This window comes from Xyrauchen texanus, chromosome 10 (assembly GCF_025860055.1).
Source record: "Xyrauchen texanus isolate HMW12.3.18 chromosome 10, RBS_HiC_50CHRs, whole genome shotgun sequence".
Taxonomy (NCBI): domain Eukaryota; kingdom Metazoa; phylum Chordata; class Actinopteri; order Cypriniformes; family Catostomidae; genus Xyrauchen; species Xyrauchen texanus.
The window spans coordinates 713,008-729,420 of record NC_068285.1 but is presented as its reverse complement, the minus strand read 5'-3'; the positions used below and the strand labels follow the sequence as shown (position 1 = coordinate 729,420).

The following is a 16,413-nucleotide window of genomic DNA, read 5'->3' as shown; positions in this document are numbered from 1 at the left end:
AACACAATTTCCTCAGAATTTCTTCCTTCAAGACAGCGATCATCTCTTGTCTAGAAGCTCTTTACCTTTGCCGTTGATATGCACGAGCCAGCTGAAGGAAAACTTTCGGCTCCCCTACAGTGTCCTCGTGAACATCACACCGTCTCACCGATTGACGCTTCGCTGATGAATGGGCCTCATCATCCTGATTCCCCGCAGCACTTCGGCAGGGTTTGTGTATCCTTACAAATAATTGCATATTATGTATTGTGTACTGTGTGATATAATACAAGCATATATTCATTTAAATAAGCAATTATTTTTAAAGATGTTGTTCTGTATGTTCATGAACACGGTTTTAAAAACTACAAACTCTCACAAACACTCTTTTCCTCTCATCAGTTTCTCAGTTTTACTCTTCCCAATATTTCTTTCTTCTTCAAGGGGGTAACATGTTCTTTTCCAGTGTTTTCAGTGTCATTTTATCATTGAAATCACTATTTATTATTTTAGTAGCATTTGTCACTTAGAGAAAATGACTAGATCTCATTTTACATTGAATTCTTTCCATCTTGAGAATATTTTGGGTTTAGGACAGTGAAAAGCAGCACGCTGGAGATTGTAGTTTTCCTGAAGTTTCTCTGTAAAGTTGTGTGCAAACAGTCCGAACATGAGACTTCTGAAATACATGCTAACCAGCTGAACATTGCTTATTCTCACACACCTTGTGTATTTTATGGAATATGTCACGTTGTTGTTATATTTGGTCATGTTGAATGCACAGTCCTAGTTCAACATTCAGTAATTTCACTTCTACTTATTTGATGAAGATATATTTGAGCACATGACATTACACAGCAGATCTGATCTGAATGTCACTAAAGCTCTATGCACTATACAATGCAATGTGCTGCTCTCTGAAAAAGTGTTTTCACAAGAATTATATCATCAAATTTACATTTACAGGAGAAACATAAACACAAATGACATTTGACCCCAATCCTAAGTAATGTACATTTTAGTTTGGTGGTTTGCTTTACATTCATCTGAAGAAAATTCTGTATTTGTGTCATATCAGAAATATCTATCAGTGTATTTTATTAAAGCATTGAAATCCTCTGACCTCTTGACCTTCCCTGTGTCTGTCTGTCCACTGAGATCCTTTGTGGAGTCCATGACATCATCTGAACAGTCCACTGAACACCTGTCAACAAACGGGACATCATCTATATTTGTGACGTGTTTATTTGTTCAATACTGACACATATTTGTTTTTATTTGTCCTCTAGAATATTCCATTAGAAATGTCCAATGTCCATGTCATGAGAGCTTGTTGATGAAATCTTGCAAGTATCAATAAAATAATTACATTTTAACAAGAATTCAAGCCAGACTTAAACTGGAAGTTTAAGGTGTTCCACATATTATCTTTCTTTGTGTAATCAATTAATTTTGAATACATTATTTAATGTATCATACATTACTACAATTATAATTTTCCACGTGCCTCTTTGTCTGCTGCGGTCAGATCTTCTTTAAAGCGGAAAATCATTTTCCTTTGAGGACTTCATACCATGTCCCTTGCAGAGCTGGAAATGAACCTGATGGTCACTGGTCTCGGGGTATTGATCTATAAATCCTGCTTCATCTATGGCATCAGTTACAGAACTGTGCTCTGGGAGAACTTCTCTGCATGTCTCTCATGATCGCTTTGATGTTTTCTTCTGGTGATGAAGAGGAAGTGATGTTTCTCATGATCTCCGTATACGCAAGATCCATCGTCTGTTGTACCATCTGCATCATTGATGTTTTGCTCCATTTACAAACTCTTTTTCTGAAATTCAGTGCATTGGATTTTCAGGCACGCATTTTCCTTTTTTCAAGTCGGTTACATCATGATGGCAGCTGTCAAGTGACTGTTTGATCCCTTCAATTTGTAGAGTGTTTCGTTGAACTACCATGTCAGTTTGATCCGCTCTTTCATCGATTTTCACAGTCATACGAAAAATGTTTTCTTGCATTTCACTTAGAGACTCACATCCATCATCGTTCATGGCTTTTTCTGTGGATGTTTTGTTGGGGTGTTTGGGTCAGTTACACATTTCTCCATCTTTAGCTTCACAAGTATAAGAGTGGACTTCAAGTATCTGGCTTTTTTCTTCTGCAGCAGACTCGACGTGTCTACAGATTTCTGCATTATGATGTCTTACTGAAGTTAACTTCCGCAAATAAGAAAGTTCCTCTCTGATGATTTTTAGCAGCTACTAATAATAAATTACAATTAAAAATAACAATTATTATCACTCTTGATCAATTGACTTTTGCAACTATATAATACAAATCTTAGTTGAAATGAGTAGACCCTAATTTCTTTTCTCAGCTGTAAAATATACGACTGTTCACTCCGCCATCTTGAGACCTCCCCATCACTGAATGTGTCTGAAACATCAAAAACAAAACTAACTTAACCTCACTGTTTAACAGCAGTTCAGTACTCACCTGTCAAGAACTGTTGATGTTCCTCTTTACTGACTAGAATATGATCACCTACAAAATACTTCACAATGAATTTATTGATTGTTTCAGACGATTCAGTGGAACAAAAACTGTCAAACTTTCTCTCTGTTTCTCTCGTCGTGTAATTTCCTGCTCTTGTCACAAAATGGATCCTGTTTTACTAGTTTCACTTCACTTTCTCTGAGTTTAATGACGGTCACAAAACAACGTGTTTAGATTCATCCTCCATCTGCTGTACTGAAGTGTGCAACATCAGGCCTTTATGAACTTCAGTTTACTCAATAAATAAATAAATCCTGTATCTTAAAGAAAAGTAAAGAGAGATTTACAACATTCCCTCATTTTCTCACATATCCCTAAAATCTCTTGTAAATTTCATCCTCGTTCCAGCTCAGACATCTTATCACATAAAATGTTCCTCTCTGAATTATATTTATTACACCTCATTATGACATGCTCAACATGTTCAGCAACATTACAAACATCACATTTATCTGATTTACACTTTGCCATTAAATAAAGGATTTGAATCCAGTATGTCCGAGTCTTAATCTTGAAAGAATAACTTCTTCTCTTCTGCATTTTCCTTTGAGAGTCTTCAGCTTAATTGATTTCTGTTTGCTATCTGTGTCCCACTTCTTCTGCTACGATTCCCTCACTGCCGTTCTTCCATTTGGCCTCATCTTTTCCAAACTTTCATTATTTCATTGTCCTTTAATTTCAACACTCTCTTTGCATCGCATCTGCTATCTCATCACCCTCCACACCAACATCAGCAGCAACCCAACACAACTGTACATTAATTACAACTCTTTGTATTCTCAGCATTATCATAAATATCTCCATCAATAAATCATCTCTTATTGTTTCTTTTGAATTGAAACTATTAAGAGCTGCAATAGAGTCAGAACAAATGAAACTCTCTCAGGCCTTCTTCTATCCATTGAACACTAATATTATAGCTGCTATTTCTGCTGTAAATACAGATAATCTGTCATTCATTATTTTGTATATGACTACATCAAACTCAGGTATGCACACTCTGGATCTTTAGATCATCAGTAAATATTGGCATATAGTTATAATAATTCCTCTTTACATAATCTTGAATCAAATATCCAGTGTTATCTGCATTCCTGTCAGTCCATTCTCTCTTCTGATCTACGAGTCCACATTGGAAATATCCATGGAGGAACATCACACAGTGTTTGTTCATACTCTAACTTATTTAAACCATATTATTTCTGTATTTATACTCCAATGAAATCCTTTACATTTCCGTTGTTGGGTCACCTGTCAAGGAGTCTGAAAAGAGACAAACAACATTTAAAGGTGCAGCAGGTGTTTCATGCTCTTAAAGGGATAGTTGAGCCAAAATTAAGAATCTGTCATCATTTTCTCACCCTCATGTTGTTCTAAACCCGTATGTCTTTCTTTCTTCAGTGGAACACAAATGATCTTATTCAACATTCACTTTCATTAATGGGGAAAAAGATTCAGTGACTGAGGCCTAACATCTCATTTACTGTTCCACATGTTAAAGGGGTTTGGTACAACATGAGGGTGAGTAAATGATGACAAACCGTTCACTTTCACTGAACTATCCCTTTAAAGCTTATAAAGTGCAGTGATAATGTGTGAGATGTGTAAATTCAGCACCGGCTATTCCTTACAAACCTTCTAATGTGACTGTACTGATGTGTGTCATTTATTTGACTCATTACAGCCATAAACAGGCGAATATCTCTCAACATTCATATTAAATCATGTCTCTTACACAAATGATCTCTTCAGTAACTCAATCACTTTGGCTGCTCACCAGTAATTTCAGTGTCAGACCCAAGATCTCAACAAAACTGCAAAGTCTTTGTGACGGATGACTTTGTTTTCTCTGCACAATAATCTGAGATAGGAGAAAGTATTTTAACATCAAAGTAATTACACACTTGTGCTTTAAACAAAGTTCATGAAAATATCATTTTTATTTTGTCTTTAAAGTGGAAATTTCACTGAACATGTTCATTTTAGGACAGCAGATTAGGAATGTGGAAATGAAGCCTGTGAAACTCTGAGGCTTTACTTGGATTGTTCTGGGAAAAGATTCAAATCTTCCAGAGTGTAAAAACAGTGTCATCTGCTGGTTAGTACGAAATAAACAGCAAAAAACCTGATGATGAAGCACCAATCATACACCTCACTGATGTAGTTTCAATGTTACATGCACAAATAAAAGCCTAACAAGTGTGTGTGTGTTTATTTTACCCATTAAAGCATCGCAATAAATGCCAATATGAACCTATATAATTCAATATTATGTAATACTGTAGAATAATGTATAGAAATATTGCTAACAGATCAGAATATGGCAAGTATTTGTGCTGCAATTATTATTATTCTCTATATACTTGTATGACAGGGTATTAGCTTCGATCTGATCAGTATCTTATAAACAGCTCATGCAGTTCAGCGATTATTTAAATGATTTATTCTCTGTGCAATCAATGTGTGAATTATAATAAAAGTTCAGAAATGAATTTACCTGCAACTTTATGCACCGTTGCCTCGTACAAAGGCCATCCGCCTTTAGATTCTTCAATCCACCTCTCCACCAATTAAATATACAGATCTGTCATCAAGTCCGTCTAAGAAATCATTAATATTGAATGTTTTATGTGTGATGTTGGAACAATGCTCCAACTTTCATCATCCGTTTCTTCTTTCCACTCGACAAGGGCGAACATTCTTCATCCGTTGGTCTCTATCCTGAATGCGCGTAATTTGGCGGTCTTTTGATTGCGTTTGAATTTTGGCGCGCCTAATAAAGATAGGCGTTAGCCAATGACGTAACGTATTGAGGTGGGACGCGTGCTAAATGCATGGCCTGAAATGCAGACTGAAAGTGTTTCTATCATTCTGTATTAAAAACTATTCAATAATCAGTAAGAATTAAGCATACTATGTTCATTATGTAAGTCCTGGTTTAGGTCACAGTAATGTCAAATAATACAAAAATAATAATAATATTTGAACCCTACAAAATTATGAAATAAGTAGGCCTAATTTGATGAAAATGATTATATAGGTTTGGTCTTTATTTTCATTGCATATGTTTATACAACGAAATTCTGTGGAAGCAATCCAATGTACAGCACATAACAAATACTTTAAAATGCGTTACATTACAATACATTAAAAATCATTATTGCACAGATTATGTTATTACATTAAACCCTGCAGTTACAGCATTATCTACATACATGTAATATCTGTATATTATGTATGTGTTTGTGCATACGTGTATGTGTGTATGTGTATGAGGGAAGCTGGATTGACAGAAGTAGCTATGGCTTCTGCAGCCTGTCCACAGCTCTGGGGGAAAAGCTGTTCCGTAACCGATTAATCTGTGTTCCTGGGGAGCAGAGGGTGACAAAAAGGGGTTTGCAGGATGTGAGTGATCCTGCTGGATGTTTGTGGCCCATGTGAGAACACGTCTGAATAGATGTCAGACAGATTTGAGAGGGGTGCTGACAATACTTTCATCTTCACAACCCTCTGCATATACAGTTTTGTCTGCAGCAGTGCAGCCGGAATACCACACAGCAATAAGTCATGATGCTTTTGTGCAGCGGTATAGAAGCTGATCAGCAGTCTGGGGCAGTGGCGGCTCCAGACAATTTTGATTGGGGGGGCAATAGGGGGTCCTGGTAATTTCAAGGGGGGGTCATGAAAACCAACAAAAAATACAGTGGACACGGCTAATAACTGCATATTACTGCTACTTAACAAAAACAACACAGCATATCAACTACTTTGTTTTTATTTAATTAATCAATTGCAGTTTGCAAACAATATGCTCAAACTTTAATTGCCATAGCCACACCCATGACAGAAAACATATTTACAAAATAGTATTTATTCTCATACTCTCACCACCTTTTGATTGCCCTACTTCTGTCCAGTTTCCCCCTGGCATCCTCTCTGCTCCTCTTTTGTCCAGTCTCCTCCTGGCATCTTCTCTCCTCTCTTCAGTCTCCACAGGTGTGATTTACTGCAACATATGTGTTTATAGTACACATGAATAGGTTAGTATTTATGCTAAATACAGCAATACAATAGCAAGAGGCTCACTTCACTCACCAATATTGACAGCTCTTTTGTCCAGTTTCCCCCTGTCTTCTCTGCTCCTCTTAACTCTCCAGTCTCCTCCTGTCTTCTTCTCTGCTCCTCTTAACTCTCCAGTCTCATCCTGTCTTCTTCTCTGCTCCTCTTAACTCTCCAGTCTCCTCCTGTCTTCTCTCCATTCTCCACAGGTGTGATTTCCTGCAACAATTGTGTTTATAGCACATTAAATACAGTACAATTTAAACCTTTTAAAATATAATGTAAGGAGTGTACTCACCACTTAAAAGAGAACAATTCGCCTGTTGTTATGATTGGCTGCAAAGCGATCAATAACAACATCTACATCCATCTCTTTTGTTCTTCTTGAGCTGATTGCCAGCACAGCAAGATTGCTGGTTCGGACATCTCCACTTTTGTTTCTGAGGTAGGTTTTTAAATGCCGTAAGCAGGAAAAGCTCCTCTCACAAGCAGCTGTTGATACAGGCAGTGTCATGGAGATGCACACAAGTTTGTATAAATCAATGAAAGCCTCCTTGTATGGCCTCAATAGAATCAGCAAGTCATGGGTGCTGTTGAGAGAGACCCCATTTAGTTTTTTTCTGTCAATGAGGCGTTTCAGTTGATGTAGTTCTGCTGAAAGGTTGTCTTCTAATATGCCATAGTGCCTAGCCATGGGTTGAAGGGCATCTTGGTGCAGGAAGGTGTTGTGTTGGGGATTAATAGCTGCAACTCCCTTCATAACGTGGCAACTGTCAGCAGAGAAGCGCCTATTCAATTCACTGATTAAACGGTCAAGTACTGGGAAAAAACAGTGGATTTTGTAGTCTTCTGGTTTTTGCAGTATATTTTTCCTTGTGTGGCTATTGCTGACATGAAACTGCTGCAGGTGGGAGGGCTGTATTATTTTTCTTTTTGCCTGTTGGCGCTGCATGTCAATGCCCACTCTCTCACACATGTCACTTGCGCCCTGCCACAGATGGGTCCAAGTTTCACCATTGCGTTCTTCTTTGAGTGTGTCAACCAGTGCAAAGACCAGATCAATGGCGGATGCCAAATCTAAATCTGTGGCCTGTAGTTGGTCAGATAAAGTTTTTGTGAGCTCAAATATGTTCTCCAGCATGTAGATTTGCAAAACAAACTGTGCATCAATCAAGCCATTTAGTGATCTAGCCTCAATAGCTCTATGGCTATTTGTTTGATTGCTGACTTCCTCCAGTGTGGCTAAGATGCTAGGGAGGGTTTGCTTTATTGCCCAAAGACTATAGTACTGACATGCCCATCTGGTATCTGACAGACGTTTTAATTCCACAGCTCTTTTAGTGGGCTCAAGTTCTGTTTGTTTCTCCATGAACACTTTGTGAGTTACTGAACCAGAAAAAAAGTTGTAAAGTAGCTGAACTGTGGTAAAGCAGTCAGCAACTGGTTTTACATTATGGACACAGTCAACTAAAACCAGGTTTAATCTGTGTGCATGGCAGTGGATGTACACTGCATGTGGGACTTCTCTGCGAAATTTTTCCTGAACACCGTTGTTGCAGCCAGACATTACAGATGCCCCGTCGTAACATTGTCCAACGCATGCATTTTTGTCTATATTGAATTTAGCCAATGCCCCTTTCACTGTCACAAGTAAAGACTCGTTACTAACCTATTCTCTCAAAATGCAGGCCATTATATCAATTAACTCGTTCTGAATGTCATGATGGACATATTTTGCATTACCTGGCCCACTAGATAATTTTTTGGATACAGTGCTATCAAACTTCCCCAGCAGATGTAACATTTCAAGGAAATTACCTCTGTTGGTGGACTGTTCATTCTCTCGGTGGCCTCTCTGACTAATGGTTTGACAAGCTGTAAAGCGCAGTGACTCAACAACTGCTCGCATGTAGATCCTGTTATCTTTCACAATTTTCTTATGTCCATCGTCATGGAGGTGCGTCAAAATCCTCGATCCGTTTTTCTCTCTCTCCTTAAACTCACACCACCCTTCCATTGCCACTTTGTGAGAAGCGCTGGCGTTATGTTGCGCCAGTTTCTCTCCTCCTTTTCTCCAGTTTTGAAACCCTTCCTGGGTGAAGCACTTTTCTGAGTGACCACCAGATCCATGCACACTGTGAAAAAAATGACAACAGGCAAAACAAAAAGCCGCGTCTTTTGACACGGAATATTCAAGCCACTGGTACTGTTTGAACCACGAGCAACTAAAACCCCTGGATGCTAGCTGCCCCTGCGATCCAAAAGAAAGACGCGGGTATGATTTTAGTTGAGGCTGTCTTGGTTTCTCGGCTGGGCCATGGCTTAAATCCCCTGTTAAATCCACTCCGCCGTCAGGATTCCCACCATCCGTGCCCGCTGTAGCGCTCGATGAGGCGCCATTTCTTTCCATCTGCTCACCTGTCTCCTCCGCCTCGGGGGCTGCGAGTTGATCCGGTTGCACGTCCTCATCCTCCAATTCCTCGGTGTCCTCTGTTTCTAGGATCAAGCAGGGCTCGCCCTCCACTGCAACGGGTATATTTTCACTCCTATTGCTATTTCCGTCTGCTCTCAGTTTTTTTTTAGGTATGACAAAGCGATCCATTTTTAGCTTCAACTTGCTGTAGCGTAGCAGCTCTTGTGGCTTCAGCGGCAGCTCTTGAACGCAATGGCGTAAGTGGCGTAAGTGTCGTCACAGTGATTCTTATGTTTATATTTTTTTATATGTTGAATTATTAATTATTATTGTTCTGCGTAGTTTGAAGAGAAACATTATTAAATCTTTATCCCGGATAAATATATATATTTTTTTAATTAGGAAGGGGTTGGGGGGTCAAATGGGGGGTCAAAGCGTTTTTTGGGAGGGTCTTGAGACCCCCCAAGACCCCCCCTGGCGCCGCCACTGGTCTGGGGTTGTGTCTGATACAAGTATAGCAATTGTAGACATTATTGTGATACTGTATTACACAATAGAAAGTGATTTGTAAAGGCCCACTGCATCATTTGGCTTCCCGATATTATGGGGTTATGTATTACCATAAACCTCTATATGACTCGAACACAAATGTTTGTACATGCCTTTGGAACAGCACAGATGTGATTATATTATGACTTTTCTTAATTATTATGAAGTAACTGTTTCATTTGTTTTCATGTCTGACATCAGTGACGTCAGTTTTTGCAGCTCTGCCAAGTTTTGTTGAAAGCACCAAAGTTTATTTTATTTTAATGCCAGTGGAGAACCCAGAAATGTGTTTAAATTATATTTGAGGTCCCTAGATATTTATTGGGGTATTTTTGTGTTTGGAGACATATATTAACTGTGTATTATTCTGTATGCATCTGCATATGTAGTGCATGTATTAATGTGTATGTATGTATTTATTTCACACACACGTGATTTAAGTGAGCTGACTTTCAAAGGATGGAGGAGAAAATAGCTTTTGTGTTTTTATTATTATTATTTTATGCTTTGAACAACAAAACACGAGCACAATACAACATATATTTGTGTTTCAGGGGAGCAAGAGGAAAAAACATTCATTCACAAACACACTTGATCTTTCATTTATACACAGATTCTGAAGACAAAGCACAGATGAACAGTTTTTACAGCTTTTCTACTTGTACTATTTTGAATAATAGAAATATAATTATGAATTTATTTAAAAACTACTGAAAAAAGGATCTTTTTATTATAAAACTTACATTTATGAGTGTGAAATTTGACTAATAAAATAAACAGATTCATTAAATAAGCTTCACTATTAACACTGTTGTCATATTTTAAATAACCAAAAATGACATTTTCAAAATGAAAGTGAATCTTTTCATTAATAAACGTGGACAGATCTTTCCAGAACTGTTTCACATCACTACAATGCCAGAAAATGTGAGACACTGTTTCAAGTGCAAAGAGCTAAAAGAGCAGTTAACATCAATGTCTTTCTGAAACTTACAAAGAAAATGTTCAACAGGGAGAATTTGTGTATTATCCTAAAAGAAATGTCTTTTATCTTATTTGTAACAAAATAACCAAACAAACACTTTCCCAATAGTGTAAGACTTGATGCAACCTCCTTTAAAAACAAAGAAGAATAGATTTATTGTTTTTGGATTGTAATAAACTCATTTGAGCACATTCTGGATCAGTTGGGTTAATTATGGGCATATCAGTCGGCTTCATTACTTTATGTCAAAATAATGTCAATGTCACTTTATTTATAAAGCACAACTAAAACAACAGCTGTTGACCAATGTGCTGTACATAGTCAAATAAACTGAATCAAATACATAAACAATCCACAGCAATACACCTCTAGCGCATATGATCACCTCACTGATTAAAAGTGATCACAAACAGATGTTTTAAGTTCTGATTTAAATGGGATATAGTCGAGGCGGTTCTGATACTCACAGGAAGACTGTTCCTCCAGAGTTTTGGAGCTGCTACTGAAAAGGCTCAGTCCCCTCCAAGTTTTAATCTGGTCCTTGGCTCTACTAAAAGTCTCTGAGGATCTCAAAGATCTCCCTGAGCAATGTTCTGACAAGAGATCTGTGAGATAGGATAGCGCCAGACCATTGAGAGATTTAAAGACCATTAATAGAACTTTAAATTCAATTCTATAGTGTTCCGGCAGCCAGTGTACTGATATTAATGTAGGTGGAATATGTTCCTATTAACTCCAGTCTGGAGTCTGCTGCTGTATTTTGCACTATTTGGAGACTAGAAAGGGAAGCTTGACTAATACCTGTATAAAGTGAGTTACAATAATCGAGTCGAGACGTGATAAAAGCATGGATAGTCCTCTCAAAGTTCTTAAAAGACAAGAAGGTCTTCACCTTTGCTCGCGATCTTAGATGGAAAAAGATGGATTTGACCACAGAGCTGACTTGTTTGGCACATTTCAGGGCACTATCTGTATTGTTCAGTAGACAACAAATAAAGAGAAAAGGATTGCTGGTACTGGTGTCATTATTCCACGAGGAACACACATCATATACAAATTACCAGCAAATGCACCTTTATACAATCCATTACTGCCACTTGCTGGACTAACTCATCACCCATTACTAATAGACACTCATTACACTATCCACATAGACTGCCATGTTTTTTACATATTGAGATAGAGGCCTAAAATCAATGTTAGAAGTTTGTTGAGTCTCAGAGGGGCCAAATACACCTCAGTCTTACTTTCATTTACATTTAGAAAGTTTAAGGACAGCCAGGCCTTTAGATCAGATAGACAGGCCTTTAGATCAGATAGACAGGCCTTTAGATCAGACAGACAGGCCTTTAGATCAGATAGCCACGCCTTAAGATCAGACAGACAGGCCTTTAGATCAGATAGACAGGCCCATAGATCAGATAGCCACGCCTTAAGATCAGATAGACAGGCCTTTAGATCAGACAGACAGGCCTTTAGATCAGATAGACAGGCCTTTGGATCAGATAGACAGGCCTTTAGATGAGATAGACAGGCCTTTGGATCAGATAGACAGGCCTTTAGATGAGATAGACAGGCCTTTAGATCAGATAGACAGGCCTTTAGATCAGACAGACAGGCCTTTAGATCAGACAGACAGGCCTTTAGATCAGATAGAGAGGCCTTTGGATCAGATAGACAGGCCTTTAGATCAGACAGACAGGCCTTTAGATCAGACAGACAGGCCTTTAGATCAGATAGAGAGACCTTTAGATCAGATAGACAGGCCTTTAGATCAGATAGAGTCCTTTAGATCAGATAGAGAGACCTTTAGATCAGATAGACAGGCCTTTAGATCAGATAGACAGGCCTTTAGATCAGACAGACAGGCCTTAAGATCAGATAGACAGGCCTTTAGATCAGACAGACAGGCCTTTAGATCAGATAGACAGGCCCTTAGATCAGATAGCCACGCCTTAAGATCAGATAGACAGGCCTTTAGATCAGACAGACAGGCCTTTAGATCAGATAGACAGGCCTTTGGATCAGATAGACAGGCCTTTAGATGAGATAGACAGGCCTTTGGATCAGATAGACAGGCCTTTAGATGAGATAGACAGGCCTTTAGATCAGATAGACAGGCCTTTAGATCAGACAGACAGGCCTTTAGATCAGATAGACAGGCCTTTAGATCAGACAGACAGGCCTTTAGATCAGATAGAGAGGCCTTTAGATCAGATAGACAGACCTTTAGATCAGACAGACAGGCCTTTAGATCAGATAGACAGGCTAGGGAACTGTAGATTTGAGTATCGTCCGCATAACAGTGGAAGGAATTGTCATATTTCTTAAAACCGTGTCTAATGGGAGCATGTAAAGTGAAAATAAAATCGGGCCCAGGATAGAGCCCTGTGGAACTCCAAAAGTAAATGGGGCGACACTAGATGAGAATTCAGCAATATTCACTAAGAATCTTCTGTTCTTAAAATAGGACTGGAACCACTTCAAAGCATTAGCTTGGATACACAATGTCCTAAACACGAGAGCAGAACAATGTGGTCAATTGTGTCAAAGGCAGCACTAGATCGAGGAGCACAAGCATTGAACAATGACTCGAGTCAACAGTACATCATTTAACACCTTAACCAGTGCTGGTGTCTCCTGAAGCCTGATTGAAACATTTCACATCTCTCATTTTCTTCAAGAAATTGTACAATTGCTGAAAAACTGCCTCCTCCAGTAGAGACAGGTCTGACATTTGAGAAAGTTGTTGGGTCTAAATTTGTTCGTTTAAGCAGTGACTGAACAGAGGCATGTTTCAAATGATCAGGTGCAGTTCCTAATTCAAGACTTTTGTTGATCAAATCTAAAAGGTTTTGCCAAATGGACTTAAAAACATATATTCAACTCCAAACAATACCAAAATAAATGCAGAATATTGTCTTCCTCTTCTGAACAAAATCTACAGAAGGAATCTAACTGCACTGCAATACTTTCAATAATTTTATAACAATATACGTTGACCACAGCAGCCAAATTCGGTTGTCAGACCTGTTTTGAGTGCTTAATACTGTTACATTCACACACAGTTCGGTTATTTACAAGAGTGACAACCGCATTCTATAGACTATTTCATGAATGGAAACAAAAACAAAGGAATTAGAATGGTCCAGACATATTTCTGGATCCTTTCAACAAAGTGTCTTTTTCAAGGTAAGTCAGACCACTCGGCCGCCGGATTTGGACACTCTTGGGCAGATTTGGCAGATATTTTTCTATGTCAACAAGTGTCATGAAAGTGCAACTCCTGTCTACTTGAAAGTGGAAAGACCGAAATCTCCAAAATGGTCGGTCAAGATTTGATTAAAGAACATGTTTCAAATAAGCAGTAAAATCTGACAACACTGTTCTGGGGTGAGTAAGAAATGGACACAGTGGGTGTGGCCTCAGAGAGGCATTTATTAAAAAAAAAAAAACAACAGAAAAATGGGGATAAAGTGTACCAAGGTGAAAGTGTCCAAAACAAAGGGGCTGAAAGTGCTTGGCGGTGGAAAGTGCTGTGTGTAGGAAGAGTAGTGAAGACAGGGGAAGGTCCAATTGATAGTGGACGGGGTCCCGGCGACTGCAACACATTCCCATCCTTGGTCCGAGACACGTCGGCTTCACTGGGCCTCGGCACTGAAAGGGAATAGCGGCCCGGCATCCTGGTGGAATTGAGTTATTTCTAAAAGTGAGTGGGTCTCGTGTCCCCCTCAGTTATAATGGTTGTAATGTAGATGTTGTTTGTGATATTTGTTGTATTTTATGTATTGATTTGTTGAATGTTGTATTTGTAATGTGATATAAAAAACAAAATAAAACATTAAACAAAGTCAAGCATGAAATGATTAAAGGGAATTATTAATAATATAAACAACATTACACAAACAGATCTACAAACACAAGACTGTAACATGTGCTGTTTCAAAAACTATTGTGAGGAAATGTCAAATATATCCGGTGGGAAAAGTCCTCCTCTCTGTCCTCTTACGGGCTCCATATGTTTCACACCTGTATGTTATTATTCTGTCAAACACAACAGAAGCTTTTGCAATATTGAATTTCAGTCAATCACTTACATTGAAAAGAAAGATGCAATGAAAGTAAATGGTGACTGAGAATGTCAGTCTCTAATGTTCTGCCGTATATTTCCTTTTGTGTTTCACAGAATAAAAATGTGTAAGGTTCAGAACAACATGAGGGCGTGTGTATGATGACAGTGTAACCCATTAGTAGGATTTAACACCGAAAAAAAAGAAAAAAAAAAAAAGAAAAGGAGGAAAAATATCTTCTTGGGTCTGAGCTCACCAAATACATATATTCAGAACTTATAATAGTATCTGGAGTCCCGGGTTCGGGGTCTCACACCTTGCATTAACAAAATATTATTATTTTTTTTCCTTAAATGTGTGTCTGCACTTGTTTAAACGGTTGTCTACAGTCCCAACTAGATAGTAATTAAACTAATAAATTAAATAAAATGAATTAATGAATGAAACAATCGGTTCACTGAACAGTAACTGTATTCACTGAAATTTCTCTTTCCCTTCAATTCAACATTTACATATCACTTTACACACATCACATGAGACTATCAGAGTCTTTACAAATCCCCACTTGAAAACAAAATATATCATTCATCAATGACAATAAAGAAAATAATAAAATAAACAAAAGAATCAACCTGTATATGTACACTGAAGTCTGAGTGCAATGCAATTGACTCAGTTCAGTTTGTGTGGCTGTAATCGACTCAGTTCAGTTCGTGTGAATGTGACTCAGTTCAGTTCGTGTGGAAGTGTATGCCTACTACAGTTTGCAGGAATGAACGATAAAGAATCTTTTTTTTTCTCTTCTCGTGAAGACAGAGTCCCCAGATGACGCAATTCCTCCACAGTGGAATCCAGCGCTGCTCTCCCTCACTGCGCGATCCAACACGAATCCAAAACGATCATCGAGCGTTGAAACACTCTCCAAACTAATGCAATAAAACAGTTCAGACATTTATTTAGAAAAATATTGACGACGATGGATTAGATTAACGATAGCCACACATGTGGTTCACATCACTCTCTTCAATGAGCTGGCGCGCATGTGACGTCAGCACCCATCGACGCAATTATTATTTTCGTCCCTCAGCAAAAAAAAAACAAAATAATAAATAAAATAATAATACATATGTCTGAACACTTCATGCAGGCAAGAAAAATAATATATATAATTAAAACAAACAAAAAAGAAATACATGGAAATACATAGGAACACATCCTCAATTAATTGGGTGGGTTACAACAGCATTTGACTTTTATCAATGAGTGAACTCTTAAAATCTGTCAAATTTACACCAACTTTAAATGATCCTGTAATTAGTTCTTATAAATCCATTTATGAATGCAAAAGTGTGAAGCTGTTTTTTCTAGAATTGTCTGTTAAGTATTAAGATTTATATACTGTAGAAAAATCACAAGAATTCTGTATTTGTAAATGTTTATTTAGTATAAATAAAACAACGAGTATCTGAATGTGCCGTGTGTTTAATAAAGAGTTCATATATAGACTCATTTATTCATTTAAAATCATTATTTTTATTATTGAATCTGATAGTAAATAAGTTCAATCACATCACAGTGAGACACAAAGTACTGTCATTGTATTGAATTCAATCAGTTTAATTGATGAAATGATTTCTAGAAAGAGTTTGGAGTTGTGTTGATGTGAGATACAGTGAGTATATTTCACTCATCCAGTTGTGTGTGTGTGTCTCTGATGATCCATTTCACACACACACACTGAGGAACCAGGATAAACTACTCCAAATCCAGCATAGAGGGGTCGAGTGAATGTGGTGTTG

General features: G+C 38.0%; 2 protein-coding genes across 7 annotated transcripts in view; one reads left to right on the top strand and one right to left on the bottom strand.

Moving 5' to 3' along the window:
- Positions 1-2,626, bottom strand: part of LOC127650633 (NACHT, LRR and PYD domains-containing protein 3-like) — a 68,515-nt gene extending 65,889 nt beyond the window's left edge. The window contains exons 1-3 of the mRNA XM_052136192.1: positions 2,479-2,626; positions 1,103-1,183; positions 66-221 (exon numbers count right to left, since the gene is read on the bottom strand). Of these exons, the coding sequence (XP_051992152.1) occupies positions 66-221; positions 1,103-1,155 (209 nt within the window). The 5' untranslated portion in view covers positions 1,156-1,183; positions 2,479-2,626. The remainder of the gene's footprint in view (positions 1-65; positions 222-1,102; positions 1,184-2,478) is intronic.
- Positions 1-16,413, top strand: part of LOC127650631 (NACHT, LRR and PYD domains-containing protein 3-like) — a 280,247-nt gene that overhangs the window by 210,063 nt on the left and 53,771 nt on the right. The gene's annotated exons all lie outside the window — the stretch shown is intronic.